Genomic DNA, 18,007 nt, shown 5'->3' on the forward strand with positions numbered 1-18,007 from the left:
ATCATCCCCATCGGAAAATGTCTGAATTTTAGAGGTTTTTTTCTGCCACCTTCTTCATTCTATGCTGCTTTGCCCCCCTCAGGTGCTGTTGAGATCCATAATTCAAGTGTGAGATTTTGGACAGGATTTTGGTCCTGTCAATTTCTCTCTAATTTCAAAAGTTTTCTCACTTCATTTCCAAATACTAACTGAAAGGGAGTAAACTGAGTAGATTCATTTGGGGCATCTCTAATTGCAAAAAATACAAATGAGATACCTTTCCCTTTCCCTTTCTCTTTCTTCTCGCTCTCTTTGCTCAGCTAAGAACCTTCTCTCCTTTTTCCCTCTCTATCTCTCTCTCTCTCTCTCTCTCTCTCCCCTCCCCTTTTCTTCTCTCTCTTTCTCTCTCCTTTTCTCTTTCGCTCTCTTGCTCATTTAATTTAACCAACCAGAAGTAAACAAATTTTCTCACCTATGTTTATAAAGATCTAGGACACTAATCGGCAAGTGTTTAAATCTGCTGGGATATTTCATACCCTAAATCTGTTCAAATCTCAGACCGGATCTGTCTAAACCTGTCCAAATCTCGGACCCAAGCCCCCAAACTGTTATGACATGGCGGTGAACCCTTATGCTAACTAAACCAAACAGCCAGAAAAGTTTACCTCATCTTGTAATCTGTTGAAATATGAGTGACAGAGAACTCCCAAATTCCATTTGTTCAAGATAATATTATCAATTCATTTCTTTAATTCTAAAAGTTAAGATTAAACAACAACTATTCATAACTCTAAGCCCTCATTTCACATAACTGCTTGTTATCTGCCTCCAACTCTATAACAATATATTGCTGCAATAAAAACCTGTATTAAAATTACATCAACGTAATTTCAAAATCACACAATGACTGTCATCATCAGTGTCTGTCTTCTTTCGGCTAAAGATCTCCCTGAATGATCATCGTGTATGGAATGAGCTGCCAGAGGAAGTGGTGGAGGCTAGTACAATTGCAACATTTAAGAGGCATCTGGATGGGTATATGAATAGGAAGGGTTTGGAGGGATATGGGCCGGGTGCTGGCAGGTGGGACTTGATTGGGTTGGGATATCTGGTCGGCATGGATGGGTTGGACCGAAGGGTCTGTTTCCGGGATGCTGTACATCTCTGACTCTACAGGAGTTTAGAGATTAAAGAGAGATTATTAAGGTTGTCATCTCTGGATTACTTCCAGTGCCATGTGTCACTAAGTATGGAAATAAGAAGATGAATCGCGTGGCTAAAAGGATGAGTAGGGGGGAGGGCTTTAGACTTTTGGATCTGTGGGATAGTTTCTGGAATAAGTGGCACCTGTACAAGCTGTACAGTTTGTAGCTGAACTGGAATGGGTCCAGTGTCCTAGCTGAGAGGTTTGCCCATGCTGCTGGGGAGATTTTAAACTAATTGAGCAGGAGGGTGGGGGAAAGAGCAGACATAAAGTCAGGAGCAAAGTCCAATCAGATATAGAAGGAATGCTAGAACAGGCAAGCAGGTGGAGAAAACATGCGTATGACGAGGCGCATGTGTGAAAGTAAAATGTTATGTATTTTAATGCGAAGTGTAAGGTAAGGCAGATGGACAGTGTTGATCAGCACATGGGAATATGATATTGCTGAGTCATTGAGACATAGTTGACGAAAGGACTGGTTACGCAGTTCAGGGTGTTGACATTTCTAGTAGATAGCAGGAAACACGAAAACATACGAAATAGGAGAAGGAGTAGGCCATCTGACCCCTTGAGCCTGCTCCACCATTCGGTAAGATTGTGGTGATCTTTTTGTGGACTCAGCTCCTCTTATCCATCCACTCATCCTTAATTCCTTTATTGTTCAAAAATTATCTATCTTTGCCTTAGGAACATTCAACGAATTAGCCTCAACTGGGCGGGGAATTCCACAGATTCACAGCTCTTTGGATGAAGAAGTTCCTCCTCAACTCAGTCCTAAATCTGCTACCCTTTAATTTGAGGCTAGGCCCCCTAATTCTAGGGGTAGTTGGGACGCTGCATTATTGACAAAGGAAATTGCAGTAATGAGGGCGATTGTGCAAGAAGAGTCTTCCAATATAGCCATTTGGGTAGAGCTTAGAAATTAAAAAGAAGGTGATTACTTCACTGGGAATATATGACAGGCCTCCCAACAGTCAGAGGGAGATAGAGGAGCAAGTATGGAGGCAAATCACAAAGATGTGAGTGAAAAAAGATTGATATTGTAGGGGACTTCAACTTTGTTAACATTAATTGAGATTGCCTTAGTTTGAATGGGTTAGATTGGGTAGAATCTTTAAAGTGCATCCAAGGCAGCTTTTATGCCAGTATGTAGATAGTCCTGCCAGACATGAGGCAGTACTAGACCTAATCCTAAAGAATGAGTCTGGTCAAATGGTTCATGCGTCAGTAGGCAAGCGTTTTTGGGAATAGTGATCATAACGCTCAGGTTCAAAGTCCTTATAGAAAGCAATAAGAATCATGCAGAAGTTAAGTGTCACAGAATCCCTAAAGTGTGGAAACACGCCATTTGGCCCAACAAGTCCACACTGACTCTCCAAAGAGCATCCCACACAGACTCTCACCCCTACCCTATCCCTGTAACCCTGCATTTCCCAAAGCGAATCCACCTAATCTACATATCCCTGGATACTATGGCAATTTAGCATAGCCAATCCACCTAATTTGCACATCTTTGGACTGTGGGAGGAAACTGGCACACCTGGTGGAAACCGTGCAGACACAGGGCGAATGTGCAAACTCCATACTTACAGTTGCCTAAGGCTGGAGTTGAACCTGGATCCCTGGCACTGTGAGGCAGAAGTGCTAACCTCTGAGCCACTTTGCTGTCCTAAAGTTAATTAGGAGCAGCTGTTATTGGGCCAGTCCACATTTGACATACAAGCGTTGTTTAAATGCCTACTGATCAGGGTTCAGTGGCCTGTTCCACTAAGGAGGAAAAACAAAGATAGCAAGGTATAGGATTCTTGGATAGCGAGGAATATTTTGAATTTAATCAAAAAGAAAAAGGAAGCGTATATAAGGTTTAGAAATCTCGGATTGGACAGGAGCCATGATGAATATAAAGAAAGTAGGAAAGAATGCAAGCAGGTAAAGAAGGGCCATGAAGTGTCCTTGGTGCGTCTGGTTAAAGAGAATCTCCAGGCATTTTAAAAATTAAAACAAGAGGGTGAAGGCGGGACCACTAAAGATAAAGACAAAGGATATGGGCAAGATCCTAAATGAGTACTTTGCATCGGGTATTCACCCAGGAGAAGGACATGGAGGATAATGAAATTAGTGTGGGGCTTGCTAGCATGCTAGGGCATTTTGAGGTCAAGAAAGAATTGATGTTATGTCTCTTGAAGAACATTAAGGTGGGTAAGTTCCCAGGACCTGATTATATCTGCCCCAACTTATTTAGAGAGGCAAGGGAGGAGATTGCTGGGGCCTTGACCAAGATCTTTGTTTCCTGTTTAGCCACTGGCGAGATCCCTGAAGACTGGCAAGTTGTTAACGTTGTTCCTCTGTTCAAGAAGGGAACTGTAGACCAGTGAGTCTCACATTGGTGATTGGGAAGCCATTGGAGAGAATTCTTAGGCATAGGATTCACATGCATTTGGAAAAACGTGGCCGAATGAGGGACAGTCAGCATGTGGAGCAGGTCATGTCTTACTTGATTGATTTATTTGCTGTTATGGGTGATCAATAAGAGTAGAGCAGTCAATGTTGTCTACAGGGAGTTTTGACAAGATCCCTCCTGGTAGGCTTGTCAAGAAGATTAAGATGTCTGGGATCCATACTCATTTGGCCATTTGGATTGCAAATTGGCTTATCCATAAAAGACAGAGTCGTAGTGGAAGGGTGTTTTTCTAGCTGGAGGTCTGTTTCGCAGGGATTTGTACTCGGACCTCTGCTGTTTGTGATTTATAAAAATGACTTGGATGAAAATGTAGATGGGTGGGTTAGTAAGTTTGCAAATGGCACAAAGCTCAGGGGAGTTGTGGATAGTGTAAAAGCTTGTCAAAGGATACAGAGGGACATAGATCAATTGCAGATATGGGCAGACAAGTGGCAGATGGAGATTAATTTTATAGAATAGAATCCCTATAGTGTGGAAATAGGCCATTTGGCCCAGCAAGTCCACACCAACTCTCTAAAGAGCATCCCACCCAGACTCACCCCCCTACTCCTATCCCTGCAGCACCCACCTAATAATCAACCTAACCTCCACATCCCCAGACAGTATGGACAATTTAGCATGACCAATCCACCTAACCTGCACATCTTTTGACTGTGGGAGGAAACCCATGCAGACACTGGGGGAATGTGCAAACTCCACACAGCCAGTCACCTGAGGCTGGAATTGAACCCTGTGCTGTGAGGTAGCACTGTACAGCCTCAATCTGGGCATGTGAGAGGTGCTGCAGTTTGGGAGCTCAAATGTTAAGGGAAGGTATATGGCTAATAGCAGGACCCTTAACAGCACTGATGTACAGGGGGGTCTTGGGGTACTAGTCCATGCTTCCATGAAAGTGGCCAAGCAGGGAGATAGGATGGTAAAGAGGATATTTGGCATATTTGCCTTTTATTGGTTGGGGCAATGAGTACAAGAGTAAGGAAGCGATGTTGCAGGATTATAAAAGTTTGTGAGGGTGGCACTTATAGTACTGCATTCAAATTCTGGTCACCGCAGTACAAGAAGGATGTGGAGGCTTTGGAGAGGGTGCAGAAGAGGTTTACCAGAATGCTGCCTGGATTACACATTGTAAGCTGTTAGGAGAGTCTGGACAAACTAGCGTTGTCATCTTTGGAGCGGCGGAGGTTGAGGGAGACCTGATAGCAGTTTATATAATTATGAGGTTGTTGACAATCAGAATTTTTTTCCCAGAGTTGGAATGTCTAATACTAGAATTCATGCATTTAAGGTGAGAGGGAGAAAGTTCAAAGGAGATGTGAGGAGCAGCTGTTTTATGCAGGAATTGGTAGGTGCCTGGAACACGCTGTCAGGGGTGATGGTAGAGGCAGATACGACAGGGGCTTTTAAGGGTTTTTTAGATAAACACATGAATATGCAAGAAGTAGAGGGAAATGGACCTAGGGCAGGCAGAAGGGATTAGTTTTACTTGGCATCATGTTCAGCACAACATTGTGGGCCGAACGGCCTGTTCCTGTGTTGCATTGTTCTCTGTCCTAAATTAGGTAGGCAAAGAGGGATTATGGAATATCTTTGACAGATAGGATCAAGGAAAACCCCCAGACCTTTAATAATTGTAATAAGAATAAAAAGATTACTAGGAAAAGAGTGGGATCTATTAGAGACCAAAGGGACAACCTGTGCGTAGAGCCTGAGGACATGGGTAGGGTCTTAAATGAATGTACTGACAAAGGCAAAAAAACATTGTAGCTGGAGATTATAGTTGGGGTGGTGAGATTCTGTAATTTAAGATTAATAAGGAGGAGCTATTCGATGATTTTGCAGATATAAAGTTGTGTAAATTCCCAAGGCCTGAGAAATCCCAGCTGATATGGGAGGAAAGGCGATTGCTGGGATCCTGGTGGAGGTACTTAAAACTTTGTTGGCCACAGATGAAGTGTCAGATGACCGGAGATTAGCTAAAGTTCCTTTGTTCAAGAAAGACAGCAGGGTATGGCAGGTAATTACAGACCAGTTAGTCTGACGTCAGTGGTAGGGAAGTTAATAGAAAAATCTGAAGAATGCTTTGAAAAGTAAGGATTGATCTGGGATAGTCGGGATGGATTTGTTACAGGGAGATCCTGTCTGACATAATACAATAAAGTTCAATATTATCCTTGGAAAAGGATAAAATTCAGTCATAGATTAGGATCCCAGACTGGAAAAGGGCAGATATTCAGGGTCTAAAAGTTTAACTGGAGTACATTAATTGAAGATGCATTTTAGTGGATAAAGCAATATATGAGAAATGGGCGAATTTCAATATAGATTTAGATTAGATTTAGATTTAGATTTAGATTAGATTACAGTGTGGAAACAGGCCCTTCGGCCCAACAAGTCCACACCGACCCGCCGAAGCGAAACCCACCCATACCCCTACATTTACCCCTTACCTAACACTACGGGCAATTTAGTATGGCCAATTCACCTGACCCTGCACATCTTTGGACTGTGGAAGGAAACTGGAGCACCCGGAGGAAACCCATGCAGACACAGGGAGAACGTGCAAACTCCACACAGTCAGTCGCCTGAGGCGGGAATTGAACCCGGGTCTCTGGCAGTGCTAACCACTGTGCCACCGTGCCGCCCATGGTGAAAAGCATGAAAATAACTATAGAGTATCCAAAGCTAGAATACCCTGGGTGACTAAGAATATTGATGAGATAATGAAGAAAAAAGGGGTATGTAATGTATAGGAAAAAGTGAGGACTGCAAATGCTGGAGTTCAGAGCTGAAAATGTGTTGCTGGAAAAGCGCAGCAGGTCAGGCAGCATCCAAGGAGCAGGAGAACCGACGTTTCGGGCATGAGCCCTTCTTCAGGAAGTAGGGTTGATTGTAGGGAACGGATTATAAATGTTTCCTGAACCGGTTCCCAAGTTTGCGCTCAGTCTCTCCGGAGTAGAGGAGACCACATCAGGAGCAAAGGATACAATAAATAAACTGCACACCCCAGGTAAATCTCTACAAGGATTTCAGTGAGTCCCTCTCTCACTCCACACTCCTGGTACTATACAAGGATTTCAGCATGTAATGTATACCAGAGTAATAATAGCAATTAAAACCAGGCGAGTAGCTCAGATGCAGGAGCGAGGGCAAGACCAGAATAATGAAGGCTAAGAGGAGGCATAAGAAAATGATGACAGGCTGGACTAAAATAAATAGTAAAATGTTCGTCAAGCATATTAATAGTTAAAGACTACTTAAAGGATAGGTTGTGGCCCACACTGCCCGCATCACCCCCCATCCAAGGCCCAAGGAATCATTCCAAGTCCGGCAGAGATTTACGTGCATTTTCTCTAACCTGATTTATTGTATCCTTTGCTCCCGATGTGGTCTCCTCTACTCTGCGGAGAGACTGAGCGCAAACTTGGAAACCGGTTCAGGAAACATTTATAATCTGTTCGCTCCAATCAACCCTACTTCCTGGATGTCAGCAATTTCAACTCCCCCTCCCATTCCTGTAGGACATGTTCATCTTGAGCTTCCATTACCATCAAAATAAAGCCACATCTTGGGAGCTTACAACCATACAGCGTTAACACCAGCTTCCAAATCTCTGCATAACGCCCCCCATCTCATCCCAGGTCCAGCCCTCCCTCTGCACCCTGCCGCCGTAACCTGACACAACCTGTCCATCTTCCTTCCATTGGGGGTGGCACGGTTGGTCAGTGGTTAGTACTGCTGCCTCACAACGCCAGGGACCGAAGTTCGATTCCAGCCTTGGGTGACTGCCTGTGTGGGGTTTGCTCATTCCCCCCGTGTCTGCGTGGGTTTCCTCCGGGTGCTCCGGTTTCCTCCCACAGTCCAAAGATGTGCGGGTCAGGTGAATTGGCCATGCTAAATTGCCCATAGTGTTAGGTGTATTAGTCAGAGGGAAATGGGTCTGGAGGGTTACTCTTCGGAGGGTCAGTGTGGATTGTTAGGCCGAAGAGCCTGTTTCCACACTGTAGGGGAATCTAATCTAGTCTTCTCACCTATCTGCTCCACCCTTCCCATTGATCAATCACAGCCACCTCCTGCCTGAGCCACCTATCAGCATCTAATCCACCTTTCCCCAGCCCTAACCCCTCCCTCTATTTAATTCTCAGCCCTGTTCCCCTCCCCCAGTCCTGACGAAAGGTTCCGACCTGAAATGTCAACTCCCATTCTCCTCTGATGCTGCTTGACCTGCTGTGCTTTTTCCAGCTCCACTCTTTATCCACACTGACTCTCCAACATTTGCAGTGCTCACTGTCCTCATAAGGAGCAAGCAGGGTAAGCTGCTCACTGAAGCAAAGAATAAAGTCGAGGTACTAAATGAATGGTTTGCTTCTGTCTTTACCAAATTACAGGGTGGTGACGGTAGCGTTGTTGAAAATGCGAACGTTAAGTAACTGGGCGATACAGTGATAGGTAAAGAAGAGGTGTTTAAAAGGCTGGCAGCACTCCAGGTGGAGAAGTCACCAGATTAGATGCATCCTAGATTGTAGAGAGAAGTAAGGGAGCAAATCAGACGGTTGACAGAAATTTTCCAGGCCTTTCTGGACATAGCATTAGTCCCAGGGAACTGGAGGATTGTAAATATGATACCATTGTTTAAGAAAAGGGCAAAGTATAGCCCAGGAAAATAAGTTCATGCCAGATAGTCAACATGGCTTTGTTAAGGGCAGGACTTATCTGACAAATTTAATTAATTCTTTGATGAGGTCACACAAGCAGTGGATGAAGGTAATGCTCTGAACGTTTTATGTTTGGACACTCAGAAGGCATTTGATAGAGTGTCACATAGCAGGTTGGTTAACAATTTAGAAATGTTTGGGATTGATGGGTCCTTGGCAGCATGTATCAGAAGTTGGCTAAAAGGGAGGGAAGAGAAGGTAGGTATAGATGAGCATTTCGCAGATTGGAGATGAGTTGAAAATGGTATTCTCCAGGGTTTGGTGTTGGGACCCTTCCTTTTCTGATTTCTATAAATGATTTGGAGATGGGTGTTGAGGACAAAATCTCTAATTTTGCAAATACTAAGCTAGGGAGAATCGTGAATTGAGGATGATATTAGGTTAAAAATCTCACAGCGCCAGGTTATGGTCCAATAGGTTTAATTGGAAGCACTAGCTTTCGGAGCGCTGCTCCTTCATCAGGTGGTTGTGGAGTACACGATTGTAAGACACAGAATTTATAGCCTGGAGTTGTGTGATTTTTAACTTTTTACACCCCAGTCCAACACCGGCATCTCCAGAAGATGGCATTGAGTGACTTCAAAGGGACATTGACAAGTTGAACAAATGGGCATGCTCCTGGCAGACGAATTTCAATGCAATGCAATATGAGATAATGCATTTTGGCAGAAGAAACAAGGAGAGACAATACAGGGCTTAATGGTACAATTTTGAGTAGAGTACAGAAGCAGAGTGTCCTTGGGTTTCATGTGCATGATTCTCTGAAGGTGGCCAGCCAAGTTGAAACAATTGGTAAGAAGGCTTTATAGGATCCTTGGATTTATAAGTGGAGCCACAGAGCATTAAAAAAAAGGTAGTGAGGTGACACTTTTATGCAAATCATTGGTCAAGCCACATTTGGAGTGGGTTGTCTTCAGTCCTGCACTTTTTTTTAAAGAAAGGTGTTAAAGCTATGGAGAGAGTTCAAAGAAGATTTACTAGAATGGTGCCAAGAATGAGGGATTTTAGATACAAGGGAAGGATGGGGGTTTCCAAGGATCCAGAACCTCAACCCAAGCTACAAATCTTCTCAAAACTCGCTAATACAAGGAAAGATTAGAGAAATGGGGGCTTATTCTCTTCGGAGCAGAGAAAATTAAAGGATGAGGTGTTCAAAATTGTGACAGTTTTGACAGGGTAAAGAAGGATATTCTATTTCCAGTAGTTGATGTGATCTCTAGTCACTGGTACAACTTCAAGGTTGTCAGCAAGCGAGTTTGGAATGACCATGAGCAGAAACTTCTTTATTCAGAGAGTTGTTAAGTTTTGGAGAGGATGGTGGAGGCAGACTCCATAGGAGGTTTCAAATACATATATTTGAAAGTGATGAAGTTAAAGTGCTATAGAGATAGGGCCGGAGAGTAGAACTAGCTGGGCAGCTATTTCGTGAGCTGGGTACAGACATGTGTCAAATGGTCGCCTCTAGTACTGTAAAATTCTATGGTTCTACCTGAACGTTTTTGAAAAGATGACTAAATATGTTGATGAGGGTAGTGCAGCTGGTGTGCTTTACGTGGACTTCAGTAAGGCCTTTAACAAGGTCCACATGGTCCCATGAGATCAAAGGCAAGATGGCAAACCAGCTCAAAAATCGGCTTACATGTTAGGAGACAATGAGTGATGGTGGGTTTTTCTTGTGATTGGAAGCCTGTGACAGTGGTGTACCAAAGGGATTGGTGTGGGAGGTCTCAGATATTGATCAGCTGGTAAATTGGGCAGAGCAATGGCAGATGAATTTAATCCTGAGAAGTGTGAGGTGATGGTGGTACAATGGCTCCATGGTTAATGCTGCTACCTCTCCACACCAGGGACCTTGGTTTTATTCCAGCCTTGGATGTGAAGTGTCTGTCTATGTGGAGATTGCACGTTCTCCTAATATCTGTGTAGGTTTCCTCCGGGTGTCCTGGTTTCCTCCCACAGTCCATAGATGTGCAGGGTTAGTTTTGACAGGGTAAAAAAGGATATTCTGTTTCCAGTAGTTGATGTGATCATGCTGTGGTACCTAGGGATATGTAGGATAGGTAGAAATGGGTTATGGAGATAGAGTGGCGGCTGGGTCTGGATGGGATGCTCTTTGAAGGTTTGGTGCAGACTTGATGGGTCGAATGGCCTTTTGCCACACTGAAGGGACCCTTCAATTCTATGATGCATTTTTGGAGCTTTAACAAGGGAGAGATACACATAATGCATGGCAAGTCCCTAAGGAGTACTGAGGAACAAAGGGACCTATGTATACAAGTCCATAGATCCCTGAAGGTGTCAGCAAAGGTAGACAGGATGGTGAAGAAGGTGTAGGGGATGCTTGCCTTCTTTAGCCAGGGTATAAAATGTAGGAGCATGGAAAGTCTTGTTGCAATCTTATAAACCATTGGTTAGGCCACAGATGGAAGACTGTGCGCAGTTCTGGTCACTACAATATTGGAAGGACGTGAATGTGCTGGAGAGAATGCAGAGGAGATTCACCAGGGTGTTTCCTGAGATGGAAGGTCTGTTTTATAGAGACGCTGGATAAGTTTTCAATGGATCAGAGGATGCTGAGGGGTGATCTGATTGAAGTACACATAATTGAGAGTTTGGGTGAAATATGGATCAAGGCTGTCTGAATGGATGGTGGAGGCAAGTTGTCTGGATGAGCAGATGTAATACCAGGGAATAGTAGTTTATGGACAATGTGCAGATAAATGGGTTTAGTGTAGTTTTAGACGGTTGTTCTTGAACGGCATAAATGCAAATGTCGAAGGGCCTTTTCTGTGTTGTTGATTTCTATGACTGTAAGCTCTGCAAATGCTGGTTGATCAGTGTTCAGAGTGGTGTGTGTCTGCTCTGTTCCTCCTGTCTGATCAGCTCATAGGATGATGTGTGTATGTGCTGTGTAACTCCTATCTGGTAGTACCCAAAATGATATGGTTCTCCTCTCTTCCACAGAATCAGATGGCTTGCGATCCGTCTGTTGTTGACATGTTCCTCACAGGTATGGAGTTCCAATTGCCTGACCCTTCTCTTGTTGTGGAATTGGACTCTACTGTTCAGCTGCCAGTGAATGAAACCAGCTTATTTTGATAGTCCTTTGTATCTGACTTTTCCACCTTTCCTTAAGTGCACAGACTGACCAAATGGAGCTTAATATAGATAAGTGTGAGGTGTCGCATTTTAGAAAGTCAAAGCAAGGTAGGAGTTTCATGGTGAATAGTAGGGCCTTAAGGAGTGTAGTGGAACAGAGGGACCTTGGAGTTCAGGTGCATGGTTTTTTGAAAATGGAATCATAGGTAGACAGGACAGGGAAGAAGGCTTTTGGCGCACTGGCCTTCATCAGTCAGGGCATTCAGTGTGGAAGTTAGAAAGTTAAGTTGCAGTTGTATAGGATGTTGGTGAGGCTGCACGTGGGGTATTGTGTTTAGTTTTGATCACCTTGCTATAGGAAGGATTCAACTGGAAAAGAGTGCAGAAAAAATTTACAAGGATGTTGCCAGGACTCGAGTGTCAGTTTTAGGGAGAGGCTGGACAAGTAGGAACTTTTTCTTTAGAGCATAGGAGACTGAAGGGGGAATCTTATGGAAATGTATAAGATCATCAGAGACATGGATAGAGTGAATGCACTCAGTCTTTTTCCCAGGGTTGGGGAATTGAGGACTAGAGGACATTAGTTTAAGGTTAGAGGGGAAAGAATAGAAGGGAACCTGAGGGGCAGTGTTTTTACACAGAGGGTGGTATGCGCTGCTAGCAGAAGTGGTTGAGGCGTGTACATTAACAACATTTCAAAGGCATTTGGACATACATGGATATGAAAGGTTTAGAAGGATATGGGCTAAGTTCAGGGAAACCGAGTTTGCTTGGATAGACATTTTGGCCAAGGTGGACCTTTGGGCTGAAGGGGTTGTCTCCATGCTGTAGGACTGTATGATCAAGCTGTTAATTTATGATGTGTTTTAATTCCACAGTTCCGTAGTCTCTTGTCAGCTTGTCTTTGCTGTATTCTGTAGACCACTATTGTGCTGTCTAACGAATACGGAATAGTGTCTTCTCCAAATCCAGAGTTTCTGATTTCACCAGCCTTGAGTGGATTCCATTAGCCTGTTGGTGTTGGCTTCTCCCTCCCTCAAAAATTAGGCTTACGGTGGGTTTGATTTGTATGTATTGCAGGTCTCTCCAGATTCTGTAGAGGTTGGACAGTGTAAGATTGGGCAGTGAAGCGTGAATGTTTTCCATTGCAAAATGTGATTTGTTCTCATTGAACAAGGTCATGTCACAAAAGGTTAATCAACAGTGTAAGGGTTAATGTTATTTTTCCTGTTTCCAGGCACCTCATTCACAGAATGGTTCACCAAGTTTGTCCACAATGTAATTTCAGGGCGATATCCCATCATCCGAGACCAGATATTCCGGTCAGTGTGTTTATATGTTTCTTTTCTGGGTGTGCATGGGGGGGGGTTGTATGTTTACACCTTGTTCGCTGTGCTTTGTGTTGTGCACACATATGTCTTTGTGTGTAAGGCTACAAGGCATAAACATTCTGGGTATGCACATTTATCTGTGTCTGTCTCATATGCTGCACTTTATTTGCGTACACACATCGGGTGCCTTGTACACTGTGTTTGGAGTGTGTGTGTGCGCACTATGTGCACTACATTGGATGGAAGTGCTTGTACGTTGCATTTGGAAGTCTGTGTGGATCTGAGGGAGCGTGTCCCAATGCATATGCAAGCACGTATGGTAGCATGTATGTGTCTCATTCTGACCATGTCTCCCTGAATCAGATTTGTTCTGGTGGAAGAGGAGACCATTCAGCCCACTGTGTCTGCACCTAAATAATTCAATTAATGCTACTCCCCAGCCTTCTCATAACCCTGCATGTTATTCCATTTCAGATCCTAATTCAGTTTGCTCTGGATTATTTGAATGATTGTGTGCAGACAGTATGTAGTAATTTATGTATGCCTACCATGTGTATTTGGCCCTTGTGTTCCCACCAGATATATATGGTCCTGTTCCAGTTTGATCAGGTTTCTTGCTGGCTACTGTCCTGTATGCCAATTCATTCTCTGTTGACGTGATTCTCTCTTTCCCAGGTACATTCATGACGAAAGTTGGGTGGCTCGAACTGGGGATATTATCATATCTGTAGCCACCTCCTTCCTCCCAGAATTGAGCTCGGTGCACCCACCACATTATTTCTTCTCATACAGAATCAGGTATGTATGCTGGCCCTTCTTCTTCAACCCTATCAGCTGTGTCTGGGCCAGATTAGAGACTTCAGAACAACTTAAAAGTTGTGGAATTGGATTGAATTTGTTGTACAAATGGTTATCACATTGGTTTAAATTCCGAATGGAAATGCATCCCTTTTTAATTCATTCTTAAGATGTGGACCAGGTGTGACTGGGCAAACATTTATTGCCCTTCCCTAATTGTCATGTGAGGGTAGTGTTTCCTCCTTGATCTACTGCAGTTCTTGAGGTTTAGGAGTACTCTGTGCTGTCAGACATTGACTATCCAGGATTTTCATTTAGTGACAGTGAAGGAATGGCCAATATACAGGTCATTCTTCCATAACGCGAGCTTTGTTGATGTGAATTCGCTGGAATGTGTTTGAGGAATTGGGTGCACTGTTTCTAAAGCGCAAACTTTGAAAACATATTGGCGATTACATCGGCAACACATTTAAGTGCTGTTTTTAAAGCACGATTTTTCTATAATGCGGAGTTGTACAAGAACACAACCTTATAGAGGAACTACCCCTAGTTCCAAAGTCAGGAGCAGAACTTGTTGTTCTCATGCATGTGCATCCCATATTTATAGATAGTCGTGGTTGTGAGTTTGGAAGGTGTCGTCTAAGGATCTTTGGTGAATTTCTGTGGGATCTTTTGGATAGCATACACGTCTGTTGGGGAAGGGCATGAATGTTGAAGATGGTGGATGTGGTGCCAGCAAACAGGCATGAATGGTGCACTTGTTAGAAATGCACTTTCAGGCAACTGGGGATTATTCTGTCACAATCTTGCCTTGTAGATTAGTGGCGGGCTCTGGGGAGTCAGGAGGTGAGATAATGCTGCAGTAATCTTAGAATCTGACCTGCTGTTATAGCCACAGTATTTATATGGCAATTCTGGTTCAGTTTCTAGTCAATTGTGGGGCATTCAGTAATGATAACACCAGTGAATGTCAGAAGTAGATGGTTAGATTCTCTCTCATTGGAGATGGTCATTGCCTGGTTCTGCTGTGGTTTCAATGTTATTTGTCACATGTCAGCCTAAGTCTGGATATTGTCCAGATCTTACTGCATTTGAACATGGACTGCTTCAGTGGCTGAGGAGTCATAAATGGTACAGTCATTGGTAAACATCCCCACTTATAATGGAGGGAAGGTAATTTATGAAGCGGCTGAAGATGGTTGGGCTAGGGCACCACCTTGAGGAACTCCTGCAAAGATGTCTTGTAGCTGAGATGACTGACCTCCAGTAGGAGGGGTCTGAGATGGATTGGCACTTCTGCAAAGATTGATTTGAATGTTTCAGCCTTATCTTTTGCACTGATGTGTTGAGCTCTTCCATCATTGAGGATGGGATATTTGTGAAATCTCCTCCTCCAGTGAGTTGTATAATAGTGCACTACTGATTCACAACTGGATGTGGCAGGACTCCAGCTTGGATCTGAGAAATAAAAAGGGGAAGGTCATCTTGATAGCATTGTACTATAGGGCCCCCAATAGTCAGTGGAGATTGAGGAACAAATATGTAAGCAGATTGCAGATAACTGCAAGAATTGTAAAGGATTTTAACTTTCCAAACAATGATTGGGACTGTCATAGTGGTAAGTGCTTGGATGGAGATAAATTTGTGTGTTCAGGACGAATTCCTCATGCAGTTTGTGGATGGCCCGACCAAAGAAGGAGCAAAACTTGACCTCCTCTTGGGAAATAAGGAGGGGCAAGTGATAGAAGTGTTAGTGGGGCTTCAGTTTGGGAAGAGTGGCCGTAATTCCATTATTTTTAAAATAGCTATGGAAAAGGGTAGGTTTGGTCCACAAGATTCTAAACTGGGACAAGGCCAGTTTTGATGGTCTTTCAAATGTTGTTTGGGGGAGACCGTTGGCAGGCAAAGGGATGTCTGGCAAGTGGGAGACTTGCAAAAGTGAGTTAATGAGGGTTCAGGGCCAACATATCCTTGTTAGAATGGAGAGTAAGGGAACCCTAAATAACTAGAGGTATTGAAGCTCTGGTCAAGATAAAGAAGGAAGCAGATGACATGTATAGGGAGTGGTTAGGGAAATTGCTTGAGCAGTATAGAGGGTGTCAGTGTATGGGCGGCACGGTGGCACAGTGGTTAGCACTGCTGCCTCACAGCGCCAGAGACCCGGGTTCAATTCCCGCCTCAGGCGACTGACTGTGTGGAGTTTGCACGTTCTCCCCGTGTCTGCGTGGGTTTCCTCCGGGTGCTCCGGTTTCCTCCCACAGTCACAAAGATGTGCAGGGCCAGGTGAATTGGCCATATTAAATTGCCCGTAGTGTTAGGTAAGGGGTAAATGTATGGATGGGTTTCGCTTCGGCGGGTCGGTGTGGATTTGTTGGGCCGAAGGGCCTGTTTCCACACTGTAATGTAATCTAAATCTAAACTAAGAACAGTCAGGAGGGCTATAAGATGGCTTTAGCAGACAGGATATAGGAGAATCCCAAAGAGATTCTCCAGGTACGTGAATGCATAAGAGTAACTAGGGAGACAATAGGGCCTCTTAAAGATCAACAAGGCTGTCTGAGTGCAGAGTCGCAAGAGATGGGTAAGATCCTAAATGAATTTGTGCCAGTATTTAGTGTTGAGAAAAGTATGGATGCTAGGGAACTTAGTGATGTGTTGAAGAGAGTCCACATAGAAGAGGAGGTACTGTCAGTCTTAAAACACATTAAGGTAGGTAAATCCCCAGGACCTGATGAAGTGCATCTAGGACTTTGTGGGAGGCTAGGGAGGAAATTGCATGGCCTCTAGCGGAGATATTTGTATCAATGACAGCCACTGGTGAAGTGCAGGAAGATTGGAAGTTGGCTGATATTGTGTCAGTATTTAAGAAAGGTTGTTGGGAAATGTCTAGGAACTACACACTGATGAGCCTAACATTAGGGGTGGGTTAGTTGTTAGAGGGGAATCTACAGGTGTCTGGAGAGGCAAAGACTCATTTGGGGATAGTCAGCATGACTTTGCATGTGGAAAATCATGTCTCATGGATTTGAGGTTTTTTGAAGGGGTGACCAAAGAAGTAGATGAGGCCAGTGTGATAGATGTTGACTATGTGAACTTTAACAAGGCCTTTGATGAGGTACCCCATGGTAGGGTGTTGAGTAAGGTTAAATCTCATTGGATTCAGGAAGAGCTGACCAATTGGATACAAAATTGGAGACAGTGAGGATTGCAGATGCTGGGAGTCAGAGTCAGTAGATGTGAGGCTGAAAAAACACAACAGATCAGACAACATCTGAGGAGCAGCAAAGTCAACATTTTGGAACAAAACCCTTTGTCAGAACGGGGGAAGGGAGCCCAGAAGTAAATGGAGTGAAGGGATTGGGGCTAGGGAGAGAGTAGGTGGGATGGTGATAGTTGGATCCAGGTAGGAATGCAGGTGACACTACCCATGCCCTCGACCTGTTCTAAAACTTTCAATTCCCCAGCCCCCAACACCTCAACTTCACCACGGACGTACAGGCCCTTTACACCTGTATCCCTGACACGGAGAGCCTGAAAGCTCTCCACTACTTCCTCTCTCCTAGGCCCAAGCAGACCCTCCACTGACACACTCATTTGCTTAGCAGAACTGATCCTCATCCTCAGCAATTTTTCCTTTGATTCCTAGCACTTCCTGCAAACCAAAGTAGTGGCTGTGGGCGCCCAATATGGTCCTGTCTCTTTGTAGGATTTGTGGAACTGCCCCTCTTCCACAACTACACCGGCCCCATCCCTCATCTCTTTCTCTGATATGTTGATAGCTACATCGGCGCTGCCTCAACCTCCCATGAGGACCTTGAGCAGTTCACCAAATTAGCTAACACCTTCCACCCCACCTCAAATTCACCCCCGGACTGTTTCCAATGCCTCCCTCCCCTTCCTGGGCCTCTCCGTCTCCATCTCCATCTCCAGAAATCGACTCACGTCCACTTCCAATCCACTGACTCCCACAACACCCTCAACTACATCTCTTCTCACCTCCTGCAAAAATGCTATCCCATACTCTCAATTCCTCTACCTCTGCCACATCTCCCAGGATGAAGCATTCTATTTCAGGACCTCCTAGATATCCTCTTACTTTAGGGACCGTAGTTTCCCCTTCTCGGTATTTGATGATGCCTTCAACTGCATCTCCTCCATTTCCCACACTTCTGTCCTCAGACCCCCTTCTCCCAACAATAAAGATAGAGACCGCTTAGTCCTCATGTACCACCCCACCAACCTCCGAATCCAGTGCATCATCCTCTGACATTTCCGTCCCTACAATCAGACCTCACCATCAGAACGATATTTCCTTTTTCCACCCCTGTCCATTTTCTGCAGGGACTGTTCGCTCTGCATTTCCCTTATCAACTCTACACTCCCCACAACTTCTCCGCCACACCCTGTACCTTTTGTTGCAATT

The 18,007-nt window shown here is 44.2% G+C and overlaps 1 protein-coding gene across 2 annotated transcripts in view; it reads left to right on the forward strand.

Moving 5' to 3' along the window:
- fbxo3 (F-box protein 3) overlaps positions 1-18,007 on the forward strand; it is a 59,075-nt gene that overhangs the window by 20,067 nt on the left and 21,001 nt on the right. For both annotated transcript variants that reach the window (XM_087996850.1, XM_087996849.1), the window contains exons 6-8: positions 11,321-11,366; positions 12,693-12,777; positions 13,462-13,584. In XM_087996850.1, coding sequence (XP_087852976.1) covers positions 11,321-11,366; positions 12,693-12,777; positions 13,462-13,584 — 254 coding nt within the window. The remainder of the gene's footprint in view (positions 1-11,320; positions 11,367-12,692; positions 12,778-13,461; positions 13,585-18,007) is intronic.

Source organism: Chiloscyllium plagiosum, unplaced genomic scaffold (assembly GCF_037043375.1).
Source record: "Chiloscyllium plagiosum isolate Xiang-an unplaced genomic scaffold, Cpla_swu_hap1 HiC_scaffold_18, whole genome shotgun sequence".
Lineage (NCBI taxonomy): Eukaryota > Metazoa > Chordata > Chondrichthyes > Orectolobiformes > Hemiscylliidae > Chiloscyllium > Chiloscyllium plagiosum.